The 16,408-nt window shown below is 35.9% G+C and overlaps 1 protein-coding gene and 2 pseudogenes across 2 annotated transcripts; 2 read left to right on the top strand and 1 right to left on the bottom strand.

Annotated features, from left to right (window-relative positions):
* Positions 1–3,073: 3,073 nt before the first annotated feature.
* On the bottom strand, positions 3,074–6,544 carry LOC124844852 (probably inactive leucine-rich repeat receptor-like protein kinase At5g48380; annotated as a pseudogene). Its single transcript, XR_015783344.1, has 2 exons — positions 5,443–6,544; positions 3,074–4,079 (listed from the first exon to the last, which is right to left on the bottom strand). The product of XR_015783344.1 is annotated as a probably inactive leucine-rich repeat receptor-like protein kinase At5g48380 (transcript).
* A 7,147-nt stretch (positions 6,545–13,691) lies between these two features.
* Positions 13,692–15,296, top strand: LOC148205749 (uncharacterized). Its single transcript, XM_088111972.1, has 2 exons — positions 13,692–14,110; positions 14,331–15,296. Exons 1-2 carry the CDS (start codon positions 13,745–13,747, stop codon positions 14,463–14,465), a joined length of 501 nt encoding a protein of 166 aa, XP_087968098.1. The 5' UTR covers positions 13,692–13,744; the 3' UTR covers positions 14,466–15,296.
* LOC148205750 (probably inactive leucine-rich repeat receptor-like protein kinase At5g48380 pseudogene) lies at positions 14,503–14,961 on the top strand (annotated as a pseudogene).
* Positions 15,297–16,408: the final 1,112 nt, after the last annotated feature.

The raw sequence follows: 16,408 nt of genomic DNA, 5'->3' as shown, positions 1-16,408 counted from the left end.
TTTGGTCCCTCTTTATGTAGGGTCTGTTCAAAGTTGTCCTCCTTTTTTTCAAAAGTTCACTAACATCCTACTTCTCGCAAAAACGATGCACGTTAGTCTTTTTTGGTTACGGCGTTAAAAAGACTAACGACACAGTTGCCCAGCTGGCAAAAAACTGATGAGTTGTACAGTTTTGGTTGTGGTGGCACTGTGACTTCATTATATGTGTTAAAATAAAATAATTTAAAATGATTTAAAATAATTTAAAAGATAGGGTTAAAAATAATTTTAGGATTACCTAAAGCGATATTACATTTGGGGTAAAATAAATTCGCGATTTCGGGTTCAACAATCAGCTTTTCAAGTGTCCAGATTTTGATTATTGGTGAAATCAAGTTCGTGGTTCGTCGAAGAGCGTGGTTCGTTCGTCAGTCCTAGTGAGGTTAGTGTTCTTACTTATAGTCTGTGTTGGAAAGGGGTATGTTAAAAAAGTAGATTAAAAAATTGCAATTCACAATGTTTCTCTTTTGATAGAATTAACAGTGTTGATTGTTGTTTGCTTTAATGGGAAATGTAGAAGCGTGAAACGAGTAAAGATGGGAAAAACAAGGCACTGAAAAACAGAATTCCAGGAGATAATGAAAAGTTTGGTGAGGACATTAGGATTCACTAGAATAGGAGCAAAGGAAGCAATCTTGTGCATTTTTGGTGTTCCATTGGTTGCTCTATTGATAAAGCAGAAAGTGATGCCTGAAGCAGTTCGTGATGAATTTTTCATTCCGAGTAACTTCTGCGAACAAGAAGAACAACTTTGTGATGAAGTCATCTCTAACCCTAATCCTTTGCTTTTAAATTTGGGAACAACAGTAGCACGAATCTCCAAGACTCCTAACCTTTGCTTTTAGATTTGAGAACAAATGTAGCACGAATCACCAACAACCCTAACTTTGCTTTTAAATTTGGGAAAAACAACCATGAATCCCTTTACTTTCAGGATGAATCAGCAATTCAATTTAACACGTCAACCACAACTATACAACTCATCAGTTTTTTGCCACCTGGCCAGTTGGGCAGCTGTGCCGTAAGTCTTTTAACGCCGTAACCAAAAAGGACTAACGTGCATCGTTTTTGCGAGAAATAGGATGTTAGTGAACTTTTGAAAACAAGGAGGACAATTTTGAACAGACCCTACACAAAGAGGGACCAAAATAGGTATTAAACCTTTAATATATTAAATTTAATTTTGTTAATAAGATGAGGTCCATGTAAGGATTAAAATACAGAATTAAAGATTATTGATGGTTGAAAAATTATTATTTTATTAAATGAAGAAGAATAAAACTGTCAATTGAGAAGTACAGGGTGAGACAGGTGAGGTGTAAGGAGCAATGCTCAAGTTTTTTACTCTTTTCTCTTTCTATGCTTCTCTATGCAACTCAGACCTAGGGATGACAAAAAAATTCGTGCCTGCGGATATCCGCGGATAAAATCCGTGACGGATAGTTGGTACCCGCGGATAAAATCCGCGACGGATAGTTGGTATCCACGGATATTTACTACCCGCGGGTTGCGGATAGTAAGGTTTTAATACCCGCTTATAAACGAGTCGGGTGCGGGTATTATACTATCCGTACCCGCGAATATCTACTACTGACAAAAAATAAAAATAAAAATTTAATTCATATTTTATTAAGTTAAATTTAATTAAAATTAACATTAATTTATATTTTTAAAGTTAAATATAATTAAAATTAAATTTTAATTTATATTTAATTTAATATATATTATATTTTATATATTTTTTAAAATTTTATTTAAGTTTTATTATAATATTTTATAAAAATATATTTTTTAAATATTTACTTATATCGTGGTTATTCACGGCTGCTAATTTTAAAATATTTATAAATATTTTTTAAACATATATTGTTCGATAGGATTGCACCTAGATCCGACCAGCTGTCATCCCTGGTCAGACCCGTCTCTTTCTCTCTTATGTTTTTATTCAATTTCTCTCCCTCTTTGTTGTCGAGTTTTCTGAGTAGAAAGGAAAGCTCGACAAGAACGTCGAGTAGAAAATGAGAGCTCGGCGAGTTTTCCAAATGACAAGAATAACTCAGTAAAATAGGTGAGGCAAAGAGCTCGGATAAACAACTGAGAAGCAAGGGAAACTCAACCAGGCAGTCGACTATTATGGAAAGGTCGACCACACAGAAGTTCAATGAAAGCTTCAAAGAACTTATGGATAGCTCGAACAATCTGAAAAGGTGCTTGGAGAGCTTGCAAAGCTCGATGGAGAGTTTGGTCGGTGAAGAGCTCAACACAGAGCTCGGTGGAGAGCTTTTTCTGGAGAACTTGGTGCAGAACTTGAAAGAACGTGTAGAGAGCTCAAAGTCAACTGAGTTGTCAGTTCCTCTCTCTTCGGGGAAAAGGGCATATTAACCTAGGGAAAGAGAAAATCTGACTTGAAATATGAAATCTCGCTTCCAATATGAAGAAATTACCTCAAGAAGCTTTCGAAAATCTTATATTGAAGATTACCTGAACAAATTTCTAGAAATTTTAGGCAAACATGCACTAGAGAAGAGTAGACGTAGGAGATCATAGATCATAGGATGAATAGAGGAAAACACATTAGATTTAAACACAATAGATTTGCATATTTCTGAATCTGTAGAATTATAAAGACAGACAAGGATTGAAAATATTCAAATCAGATTTAATCTACTGATTAAGTTAATATAACTAAATTTAAAATAACATGAAAAAATATTGTGACAGTTAAGAATAATTAACAGAAATCAAAATATTTATATCAGTTTAGATAACCACTAAAAAAATGGTTAATAAAAAACAGTTTTTTTAGTTCATTAAACAAAAGAAAAGAAATCAACATAGAAGTTTACAAGAGAAACTTTAATGTAGTAAGTTGGAAACCAAAGGAAACATACCTTAAAAATAAAATAAAAAATATATATTAAAGTGAGAGACATTTCCATTTATTTAACACATATTATAAAAATAAAAATAAAATGATATATATATTATATATATATATATATATATAATTTTTTTAAAATATAAAAAAATAGGGTGAAATGAATATAAAAAATTTGTATATAATATCTCAATAAACCTTAAATCCTAATTTCAAATGTTAGATGGGTAAGCCCGTTCTTATAGGAAAAAAAGTTTGTCTATACTAGAAGAAGAAATATCGAGGTAGAGTGGGTGAACCCATCACTATATTAATGTCCTTCACCCCATATATCCTTCATAGTGTCGTAAACTTCAAGCATCGTTGGCCTTTCATCTGCGAATGGTCGAACACACTTGCATGCAACTTTGATGAGAGTGTACACATCGTTTTCCAAACCTTCCCCCATCAGAGATTCATCAATTGCGTTAACAAAGTTTGAAGGGTTTCCAGATAGGTTAGTTGCAGTACTGAATGAACACGACAACTCCTTCAATGTTTTCCCTGTGATTAACTCAAATAGCAAACTACCAAAGTCATACACGTCTTTCTTCCCATCACTCACATAAAACATTGTGTTTGCACCGTCTTCAATGTTCGGATTCACAAACTTTGCCTTTCCAAAGTTGGACAGTCTTGGTTCAAAATTCTTATCAAGCAAGATACACTCCGAACTTATACTGAGATGCACAACATGCAAGTTGCATATGTGGTGAATCCAGGATAAGCCTCTTGCTACCCCGATTGCTACTTTGATCCTCTGAGGCCATTTCAATGTAACTTCACCTTCTAAAGGATGCAACCATTTTGAAAGCCTTCCATTTGACATGAACTGGTACACCAAAATCCTTTCTTTTCCTTCTACGCAGAACCCAAGTAAGGGAACTATATTTCTGTGTCTGTACTTTCCCAGAATTCTTATTTCCAAAAGAAACTCTCTCTTGTATTGTTTCGAATCGAATAGTCTCTTAATGGCAAGGTTCCAACCATTGGGTAGCCTTCCCTCGTACATTATTCCAATTTTCCCCATCCCAATGGCCTTGTCTATGGAAAAGCAATCTGTTGCATCTCTGACTTCGTTGAACCTCATCGTCGACTTCATTCTCTTTGTTACTACAGAAATCTGTTGATGCAACCACAACCATATTAATCATTGCTAAAACTCATTATAATACATTAATAATACTACTATAATTTTAGTTCATGGACATTTAACTAGTTAATCCTTACTTTTCTCTGTCCAAACTTCGTAACATAATTTCTGTTTATCTGAGATAATTTAATAGTTTAAGACAATATTGTGTATTAGCTTATTATTATCTCCTTTCTAAAATCTAATTAATAAAAGAGTATTTTATGAATCAATTTTCATAAAAAGTACAAAAAATCTTTTTATTTTTTTATTTCCCCCAAATTATATATATACACGGTTCATTATTTACAAAGTGTTTACATTGCCTCAACATGCATACAATATAACTTAGATTTCAATTATCTAGGTACTACATTAACGTTGGCCTTTTTTAAGGGACAAGACTATTGTTGTGCAGCTTCTTCTGACTATTCATTTATCTAGCCTTGTACTTTACTTGTTTCATACTGCATTTGTCATATCGCGAACAACAAACCAAACTTTGGTTTATTCCTCTGCCTTAAATTCTGCGAAAACCCATCCAGGGCCTCATTGCATTTTCTTTGGGAACAATACGATTCATTGTTGATCTTATACTTAGTCTATACCTTATGATATATAATGTTATATCCATGTATATCTTTTCAAACACCAGGTATGTTCCTTCTTTAATAAGTCCACAAAGCTTTGTGTACTTGCTCTGATTTGAGTATCACATTGTAATAACCAGTGGACTTTAGCATAAACAAGAAAATCCAGTCGGCATATGTATCACTAGCTCTGTTCAAATAAAAACATCAGTAGCTCTGCCTTTAGACTCTTAGAAACCTCCACCGATAACCTCCTTAATCAACAATAGACACAAGGTGCCCTCTGCATGCAGTAACTATGCCTATTTTGTCTTTGTTCCAGATATATCTGTTATGCTTTAAGTGTTGTAATCAGAACGAATTATTTGTTTGCTTACTTGGTCCAGTAAAATGATGTCCCTTTTCCCCTTTGGTTTGCCTGCATCCAAAGCTACTGTGCCTAGCCTACATGTTTTATCAGTATAATTCTGTCTATAGCCGAATCTCACCCAGTTAGCTTGCACACATCCAATTGTTATTCATTCAACCATTCATTTTAGTCTCACTGAGTCCTTGTGATTTGGTTCTATTTTCTGCACATCCTCCTTTGAAAATCCATTACATTATCTTCCATTCTCCTTACATAACTAAACATATATATATATTATATATACCAATGAAAAATTAGTTTTTATATATTTATTGGTTTTTTTATATTTTTATGAATATATCTTGAAAACAAAAGAGACTTGATCCAGAGCAGATATGGTAGGGACAGACAGCACCTCTTTGACGACTTTCTCCTGCAACTGCAGAGGTTGCAATTCGTGTTCGGCAGGAGCTTGAGTACGTGTCTTTCTCCCAGCAATGGACCAAAAAATTGTTCCTAATTCTTTAGCCTTCTTCCGGTGCTTGTTCCTTTGATGGTGTGATTGTTCCCAAGGTGCACAGTAGGACATGTAAATGACAATAACAGAAGTCACTGAAAAAGCATAGCCTGTGGCAAGACCCCGCTTGAACGATTGAGGGAAATCATGTGAGCTGTCCAATGAACACGGTGGCAAAGGCCCACCACAAAGCTCTCCATTATTTGCGTAATCAACAGAAGATATGTCTTGAAAGAACAAAGGCACCGACCCTGATAGATGATTGTTGGCAAAAGAAGCTGATTTGATCAGGGGAAGCTGACCAAGTTCTTGAGGGATGTGACCACTTAACTTGTTGTGATCAAGCCTAAGAGAATTGAGGTAAGTGCAGTTAGCCAAAGTAGGTGGAATACTCCATTAAATTTGTTATATGAGAGATCTAAGGAGGTAGCATAAGGGACTAAGGTGGATATATCCGAGGGGATGGGTCCTGTTAGGTGATTGTTTGAAAGGCTTAAGGCTGTTAATGACGAGCAATTCCTAATTCCCAGTGGAAACTCACCCTTCAACCCCATATTTTCCAGCGAGATACCCAACACTTTATTCTCATCCGGATGCCAGCATAAAACGCCCACAAAACTGCATATGAAACCTTCGGTTCTGTTGTCGAAGTTCCAGCTTGATAAGTAATTGAAAGGATCTTCTAAGGAATCCTTAATGGATATTAAGCAGGAGATGTCGCTTTCAACACCATTACCTACCATTAGAGATCTTAGCAAAGAATACAAGAAAACATGGATGAAAATATCCCTCTTTATTTGAGAACCCATTTCTGTGCTCATGCAGAAACGATCCTTTCTGATATAAGATAAGTTAAGAAGAGGAGAAGGATTGGAAAAGTGAATTTAAGAGACGAGAAGAATGGAATTGAATTTTCTTCAATTATACTTTTCAATACGCCAGAAATGAAACTCCAACTTCAAACAATATTCGAATCCTAATTTGATAGAATTTTATTCACTCCAGAGTATTCAAATCATTATTTATATTTGATAGTAATTATTAATATTAACGAAAACGTCAATCTTGTAGAGAAGGAGAGTGAGGCTTAATTTTTCCGTGGTTATAGTTTGTCTGTCTATCACTCTCAAACTCTCACCACTAATTTTTCAGTACAGTTTGCACTGTACAAAGACCATTACGTTGACCACTCGCCACATTTGAACGAGTTTTTGGAAAATTATAAATATTATATTAAGGTTTTCAAAATATTTAAATGCAGAGTTTGGAATTTCATCTCAAGGAAATAGAATGATTTAATCCGTTGGACGGATTGGGGAAAGTTGAAGTCGTATATGATCTTTTATTTCTTATGAGCACTGTTTAAGTTAGGTTGGAGAAAAATTAGATTGCGTAACAAAATTAAACTCATTTAGTTTCTGAATATTAAGGATCACAATGGGTGGGATCGGATAAAAAGAGTGTCCTTGCATGTTATGTTTGAAAGAAATTGATATGTTATCTAGCACGTTACCTCTCTAATATTTATGAAAAAATATTCTCATTGTACATGATATGTATATTTTTATATTTTATTTTATTTTTATTTTACATAAATTATTTTTCCATCTTGGTTGCAGTGGTATTATCCCTGGGAAAATGATATGTCGATTTTTGCCAACAATTTGACAACGTCAGGTGGCGTCTTTGCATTGGTCAAATTTAATAAAAAAAAATAGAGAGAGGTTATCATACTAAGGGCAAAATTGGAAGAAAAGTTTACAAGTTTAACATTTTTGGTTTCGCGGTTTTCGTTTTTTTTCGCTCTCACCTCTACACTTCTTTCATCCCTTTTATCTTCTCTCTCGATCTAACCTCTATCTTCTCTGTCGTTCTAACCCTATTCTTGTATTTTTTTTCTGATTCGAAGTTTGGTGGCGGTTTGGGTGTCATGAATTTAATTCTTTTTACGTTATGTGTGTTATAATGAACAAAGGTGTTATATTGAAAAAAGACTGCAGAATATTAATAAGTATTTAAAATGTAGGTAATGGTTTCAGAAATGAATATAAGTTGTGGAATTTGTTGACCAAAAAACCATACAAGTGAATTTAAGGGTCATTACTGGTTTGGAGGTTATGTTTGGTGACCCTAAGAAGTGGGGAAGAAGCCATTCTTACTGAGGGGACCAAGTTGGACAAGTGCAGAGCTAATCTGCAGAAAAAACATTGTCGGTGGCCTCGTAAACGATTACACGAGAGAAATCACTGTTTTGTACAGAAAGTTGAACTAAAGTAGTCAGTTGTGGTGTCCTGGGTGATCATTAGCAAAAACTGTTAATTTAAAGCACAAGTCCACTTGTATTTACTTGGTGTTGGTGTTTGACTGGTGGTAGAGGGTGGTAGGTGATGGGAGGTGACTCCAAAAAGTAGGGAAGAAGCCATTCTTACTGAAGGGACCAAGTTGGAGAAGTGCATGGCTAATCTACAAAAAAAACACTGTTGTAATCGTTTACTGATAACAGTTGAAAAACTGTTATTTTCATGCTTAAAAGTGATACTAAAAGCAACCTTTAGACTTAGAAACTAGCTTGAAATCATGCATTTTGTTTATATTTTCAGAAATAAGAGAGCTGGACAGGTTTATACTTGATTTGAGTGTTTTTTGTGCAGGTTTTGAGGTGAATTTGGTGAAAGAAGTGAAGAATGAGAGAGAGGACATTAGAAAAGACAAGAAAGAGTGCAAAAAGAGAAGTCGAAGGCACCGCTCAGCGGCAAACTACCGCTGAGCGGCACTCAAGAGGTGGCGTTGGAACCGCTGAGGGGCAAATGGCCGCTGAGGGGAAGAAAGAAGACGCGTAACCACCGCTGAGCGGTAAATGGCGCTGAGCGGCACTTTTTGGGCTTGGGCTTTTGTAATCTTTTGTAACTCTAGATTAGTATATAAGGGCTTGCACGTCCTTTAGTTAGGTATCTTTGGCAGAAACGAGGCAAACACTCTCTCTTTCACCCCTTTGAAGGAGGATCTTGGATGCTCAGGCTACCTCTTCCACTTTATTGGGTTTATTCTTTCATACTTTCATTGTTATTCATCTAGGTTCACCATGAATATGGTGAACTAAACCTTGTATGTTTGTTGGGGAATCAATGTAATCTCTTGAAGCTCTCATATATGGAATCTGTTGAGTACATCTTTGAATTAAGACATATGCTTTCTTTCATCATTAGTTAGGGTTTTTCCTCTTTGCTCAATGCTTGCATTGTTTAACTCATTCTAATGCATGATTATTGGTTTTGTCGATACGGACACGTACGGGGAAGTCTAGATCCGGGGAATTTCTCCCAATATTATACTGACAATATTCTATTGGTTGCCTTTAAGCTCCTGCACTCATGAACTAATCATTAGGAATGCTAGGAATTGTATGAACTATTTGATTAGGGAGAAGCCATCTAGAATGGTACATTAGAGAGTGGCATTAACAATGATGATTTGAATGTTGAATTCCTAAAATATATGAGAGTGGATGAGATGAAATTGACCCCCAACAACATATTCATTCATATATTCCATTGAAAGTGTTTATCTTTTGTCTTTGCCATTGATCAAAATTCATGCATACATGTTTATTTTCTGTCTTGCATTTTAAACTCAAATATTTCGTTTGTAAGTCTTAGTTAATCAAGAAACCACATAACTAAACTAGGCCGTGAGTCCTTTGGGAAGAACGATACTTGGTCTTACCAAGTTTTATTACTTGAACGATTCGGTCATACTTGCCGATTGTGAAACAAGTTTGTGACATCATATTTTGGTGCTTACAAATTTGTCCATCATTTACAGTGGCCTGTTAAACGATTACATGAGAGAAATCACTGTTTTGTACAGAAAGTTGAACTGAAGTACTCAGCTGTGGTGTCATGGGTGATCATTGGCAAAAATTGTTACTTTCAGGCACAAGTCCACTTGTATTTACTTGGTGTTGGTGTTTCAGTCGAGGTAGAGAGTGGAAATTGATGGGAGGTGACCCCAAGAAGTGGAGAAGAAGCCATTCTTACTTAGGGGACCAAGTTGGACAAGTGCAGAGCCAATCTGTAAAAAAACACTAGTAATCGTATACAGTGTCCTTGTAATCGATTACAGTGTCAAAAAAGGTGTAAACTTGATTTCTAAGGCATAATTTGAAAGGTCTTTGAGTATAGATTCCAAAAAAACAAGAATCAACTCATTTAGAGTTCGGTGGAGAAAGTTATGAGCAAAAGAACAAGCAAAGGTCAGAGTTGGCAAAAATATATGAAACGCTAACTTGAAAGAATAAACTGTACCAACTCAGATGTCCACAAATTACAAATTAGTAGTCATTGGAAAGATTTTTGAGTCTAGTTTCTAATAAAGAAAGAATCATATCATTTGGAGGTCGGTGGGAAAAGTTATAAGTAAAATAGCCAACAAAGGTCAAAGTTGACAGCATGTTATCTCACCCAAGTTGCTCATCTCATAAACATTGTTTTTTTCCTCCATCATGGGGTGCCAAAACATCACTTCCCACCACTGAAACACCAGGACCAGCCTAAGAAAAGTGCAAAAGTGCTTAAAACTCACCTTTTTTGACAATGGTCACCCATGTTAACCTGACTGACTACCTCTATTGGACTTTCTGTACAAAATCCAATTTTCACTCGGGTAATCGTTTACAGTGTCCTTGTAATCGATTACAGTGTCAAAAAAGGTGTAAACTTGATTTCTAAGGCATAATTTGAAAGGTCTTTGAGTATAGATTCCAACAAAACAAGAATCAACTCATTTGGAGTTCGGTGGAGAAAGTTATGAGCAAAAGAACAAGCAAAGGTCAGAGTTGGCAAAAATATATGAAACGCTAACTTGAAAGAATAAACTGTACCAACTCAGATGTCCACAAATTACAAATTAGTAGTCATTGGAAAGATTTTTGAGTCTTGTTTCTAATAAAAAAAGAATCACATCATTTGGAGGTCGGTGGAAAAAGTTATCAGTAAAATAGCCAGTAAAGGTCAAAGTTGACAGCATGTTATCTCACCCAAGTTGCTCATCTCATAAACATTGTTTTTTCCCTCCATCATGGGGTGCCAAAACATCACTTCCCACCACTAAAACACCAGGACCAGCCTAAGAAAAGTGCAAAAGTGCTTAAAACTCACTTTTTTTGACAATGGTCACCCCTGTTAACCTGATTGACTACCTCTGTTGGACTTTCTGTACAAAATTCAATTTTCTCTCGGGTAATCGTTTACGAGGAGGTTGTAAACGACTACCACAGCCTTTTTTCAACACTCTCAGTCATCCCTTGCACAGCTTGCTCCTCCAACTGATGAGGGGTCACTCCACACTCCTTGGGACATCATCACATCAGTAACCACTCTCTCCCACCACTGAAACACCAGGACGAGCCTAAGACAAGTGCAAAAGTGCCTAAAACTCACTTTTTTTGACAATGGTCACCCCTGTTAACCTGACTGACTACCTCTGTTGGACTTTCTGTACAAAATCCAATTTTCTCTCGGGTAATCGTTTACGAGGAGGTTGTAAACGATTACCACAACCTTTTTTCAACACTCTCAGTCATCCCTTGCACAGCTTGGTCCTCCAACTGATGAGGGGTCACTCCACACTCCTTGGCCTCACATCACATCACCAACAACCCTCTCCCACCACTGAAACACCAGGACCAGCCTAAGACAAGTGCAAAAGTGCTTAAAACTCACTTTTTTTTACAATGGTCACCCCTGTTAACCTGACTGACTACCTCTGTTGGACTTTCTGTACAAAATCCAATTTTCTCTCGGGTAATCGTTTACGAGGAGGTTGTAAACGATTACTACAGCCTTTTTTCAACAGTCACAGTCATCACTTGCACAGCTTGCTCCTCCAACTGATGAGGGGTCACTCCACCCTCCTTGGCCTCACATCACATCACCAATCACCCTCTCCAACCCTTGAAACACCAGAACCAGCCTAAGACAAGTGCAAAAGTGCCTAAAACTCACTTTTTTTTCCAATGGTCACCCCCGTTTACCTGACTGACTACCTCTGTTGGACTTTTTGTACAAAATCCAATTTTCTCTCGGGTAATCGTTTACGAGGAGGTTGTAAACGATTACCACAGCCTTTTTTCAACACTCTCAGTCATCCCTTGCACAGCTTGTTCCTCGAACTGATGAGGGGTTACTCCACCCTCCTTGGGACATCATCACATCACTAACCACCCTCTCCCACCCTTGAAACACCAAGACCAGCCTCAGACAAGTGCAGAAGTGTCTCAAACCCAGTTTTTTTGACAATGGTCACCCCTGTTAACCTGACTGACTACCTCAGTTGGACTTTCTGTACAAAATCTCATTTTCTCTCGGGTAATCGTTTACCAGGAAGTTGTAAACGATTACCAGAGCATTTATTCAACACCCTCAGTCATCCCTTGCACAGCTTGGTCCTCCAAGTGATGAGGGGTCACTCCACACTCCTTGGCCTCACATCACATCACCCCCCACTCAAATTGTCATTCAAATGAACTGGTTTTGACATTGGTCACCCATGTTACCCAGAATGACCACTCAAACACCAACATCTTACAAACAAGTCTGCAACTTAGGAGACACTAAACTTGACCACATTCTGAAATCCACAAACCCACAACTCATAATAACAATGGTATTGAAAAAATAAAATATGAGACCAATTCAAACAAAAACTCAAATTTTATATCATTGAACTAAATCCGATACATTACACTTTGTTTTCTTAATCTATTTACAATGATTACAATTATCATTTACTTTCCATTAATCAACTAAATACACATATCACTCATTTTTTATTCTAAGCACTACGGTTCCGGTGTATGGAGTCCTAAGTGCTCTTTCCTTGTAACGAACCCTAACATACGTCTTCAAAGGTTGTTCATTTCCGTCAATGTCAGTAGGGGATACAAAACCAGTGTTCACGGATGGTTCTGTACGAGGCACACTTTGTCCAACGTCATCTTTGTTTTGCCTTCTTGCCTTCTCTTCAGCCAATTGTGCCTCCAAACTTGCAACCCTCCTTTTAAGTTCTTCAATTAGAAATTCTTGGTCCTCTAAGGCACGCATAAAAGTTTCTCTGCGAAACGCGACCTTGGACCTTCACGAGAAGGGACCTTCGTCTCCAATGAAACAGAGAAAGGGGTATTTTCGGATTTTCAGTTAAAAGAAGGGTTACGAACTTCCATTTTGAAGGTTTTTATAAAATATTATTTTTAAAACAAACCAATGAAAGCACGACACGTGGCTTTGTAAAAAATGTGTTAAGAAAACGTTGTTGGAATATCGCGGTCCTTATCCCTATTCAATTTTTTTGTCCGGGTTTGTTTCTTGGATCAACGCATGTTGTTTTTACCTACTTGGATTTATTGTTACTTCCTTTACCACCTTACACCTTCTCATTCCTCTTTTATCCCGATAAAATGTTTAATTATGATTAAAATGTATTTACCTTCACCAACATCTACGCATTGCATCAATGTACTCCCACAAAAATCATATTTCTCTTGCTTCTTCTCCCTTTTAACTGTGCTATTGTAGTGGTCCAGTGGTGGTGCCAAGCAAAATACAAAGTTCAGTACCCTTAAACGGATATAGGGTATCCGTAGAACACTTAAACGGATCTCAATATCCGTGGACGGATTTCGAGATCCGTTAATTGAGGAAGAGAAAGAGGAGAATAGAGATGGAGAGAGAAAGTAAGAGTGTGGGGGTGGGGGTAAGAGAGTAAAAAACTAAGGTTTTAAGAAAAAGTTAAAAAAGGTAAAGGATATGAGGATGGGTGACTGACTAAATAATAGAGTAAAAAGTTAGGATTTTAAGAAAAAGTTAAAAAAGATAAAGGATAAAAGTAAAAATGATATTTTTGGAATAAAAACAAATTTGAGAGGTGTAGGGAGCTGTGTGACCATGGAGGGAGTAACTGTCCTTGGACTTTCGCTTAATTGGGCCGTATGAAGAGCCCAATCCATACCAGCAGGCCTTTTTGTGATCCGTTGAGGGCCCCTCTCTCTGCAGTTGCTCTTTTTCTATTTTGTAGCGTAAATTATGGGAGAGAGACTTTCATCCTTAAAAAGTCAACTTGATGGGAAGGAATCAAAGTATTGTAGCCTAACTTTGGGACAAAACCAGTAGAAATGAACCTTGTTTAAGCATAACCTTGGATCTATATGGAAGTTGACCTGAGAGCCATGGTTTTCAGCGTTCTTCTACTCATGTTGTGGTCATTGCAGACTTGCTTCGCCATGATCAGTGACGCAGGTAGCATTGAATTCGACGGAGGATCGCAAGAAACTGATCACGAAACATTGTTTGATCCATCATTTTGGTACAGTTTTAGCATTGGTTATGTCTGTTCAGCCAGTGGGATCATCTTTGCTTATATGTGGTTCTGTGTCCCTTGGGCGCAACTGAAGAAGACCAAGAGAAAGTTCATGTCTTCCAACGTTGGTAGGCATGATATACGTGCAATAAAGGCAAACCAAGTTCCCCAACTACTACTCTATCTGTTGTTGCTCAAGAAAGGAAACCAAGAGGTTCTCTTCTTTTCTAATTTTACCAACATTCATCAATTTCATATCACACTCTAAAATTCTTAGGAAATTATGTTCGTAAACCTTTTTTAGTTACATATACAGCTTTTCTACTTGCCCTCTTATATACTGAATCCATCAAGATGCATTTTATTACTGATATTTCAATTCAAAGGTACACTCAAGAAAAAGTTTGGTATAACATAGTTTGGTGCATACACAGGTTTCTAGAGTACTGGAGAAACTAAGATCGAGTATCAGCTTCATGGAACTGTGTAAAGCAACTGATTACTTCAACATGACCAATGTTATTGGGACAGGAAAGACAGGGACAGGTGTACAAGGCCAAGCTTTCTAATGGCTCAAAAGTGGCAGTGAAGAGACTCTATGATTCCATGTTATTTGAAACAAAGTTTGCCTTAGAAATCGGGATTCTACACAGATTCAAACATGGAAACTTAGTGGGTCTTCTTGGGTTTTGCACAGAGAGAAAGCACAGGATCCTTGTTTATGAATTCATGCCAAATGGTAAACTCTCTGATTGGTTACATCCTTTGCAAAATGAAGCTTTTCCATTGGATTGGCCAATAAGGCTTAAAATAGCACTTGGGTTGGCTAGAGGTTTATCCTTTCTCCATGATTGTTGCAATTGGAAGATACTCCATTTTGGTATAAGCTCGGAGCATGTTTTGCTTGATAAGAATTTTGAGCCCAAATTACGGAATTTCAGAAGTGCTGAACTCATGAAAGAAAGCCAGAAGAAGCTAGGGAAGAAGGATGTGTACGATTTTGGCGTTGTACTGATGGAGCTTATCACTGGAAAGAAGCACGTTGAAACTGAGTATAGATTTTAATGTCATTGATTCATCTTTATTGGGAAAAGGATTCGATGAGCAAATCTCTTGTCTGGTTAAGGTTGCAGTTGATTGCATTCAGTTGTCTCCACACCAGAGGCCAAGTATGCTTGACGTGTATAAATATATAGAAAGGTTATGGGAAGGATACGAAACTGATGACTGATTTTGTAATGTTGTATATCTATTTTTCATATGTCAGCTGTATAATTTTCTTGGGAGGGCAAAGGACGAGATAGTTGGAAAAATTCTAATGTAAATTTAAATCTTATATTGAATAGTAATACAAGAAAGTTAAACAACTTATAAAATAAAAAATCTATAAATTTATTAGAGTTATAAATAGTGTCAATTTTATTTTATAGAATAAAGCTCTTATCTCATTCATATTGCATCTTTGAAACATCCATGATTTCACTTTTGTAATTCGGAAAGGTGACATTTTAAGTTTAAATTTTTCATTATTCTCCATATTCTATCTGTAAATTTTAAACTTCATCTTCAATTTCAACATGTCATGTACTTTGTTGCGATTAGACCTGTAAAATAAGTCCATATAATAGAATTTGCCCCTAGTAAGTCTTGGTTGGGCAAAAAAGGCTTAGTCAAATATTTCCAAAGTCATATGAATTAGGACTAATCCATGGATTTTTCTTTTTAAAATTGTCAAATATAATTATATTAACATCATTAATATTAATTTAACAAAAAAATTTAAAAAATATAAAAATCACATAAAACAATAAATAAATAAAAAATTATTGAATCAATTGTTACAAATAAATAATTAACAAAAAAAAGTCTTTTCAATCTAAAACAAATACAATAAATAATTAAATAGGAACTCTAAAATTTCAAATATCCATATAATACTTGTTATTTTATTATACTATTTTCTTATATATCTAATCACAATATTTATTTTAATCAATATTAAAGAAATAAAAGTGTTTTATAAAGTATATTTTGTAAAAAGAAAAAGAAAACAATATCGTCGTGTATCATTCATTAAAAACATGAAAACCATTCTAAGATCATGTTTACTGATTATGACTCATTATAGAGAAAAATCTTGTACTTATTTTGAAAAAGTTTATTTTACATAATGAGAAAATTTACTCTTTTCTCAGTGTTTTTTGGTATTATTCTCAATTATAGTCTTTCCTAGTCATTTTCGATATCGAAAATATATTTAAGAGTTAAATATGTTTTTAGTTCCTAAACTATGAAGGAATTTTGGGTTTCGTCCCTCTTCGAAAGGTTTGTTCATTTTAGTCCTCTTAGTTTTGAAACTCTTATGTTTAGTCCTTAAAATTGAATGACGTTAAATTTTTGTATGAGGTAGCTAATTGTGAGTCAGGCGTGTGCCACGTTTGGGGTTTCTCATCTATTTCACACCCACCATTGTTCCCTCCCCTGAGTCTCCATTTTCATCCATTTGGAGTTT

This window comes from Vigna umbellata, chromosome 1 (assembly GCF_029865625.1).
Source record: "Vigna umbellata cultivar VRB3 chromosome 1, Vumbellata_1.0, whole genome shotgun sequence".
Classification (NCBI taxonomy): Eukaryota; Viridiplantae; Streptophyta; class Magnoliopsida; order Fabales; family Fabaceae; genus Vigna; species Vigna umbellata.
The sequence above is the reverse complement of the archived record's forward strand: the minus strand, read 5'-3'. Positions and strand labels throughout refer to the sequence as shown.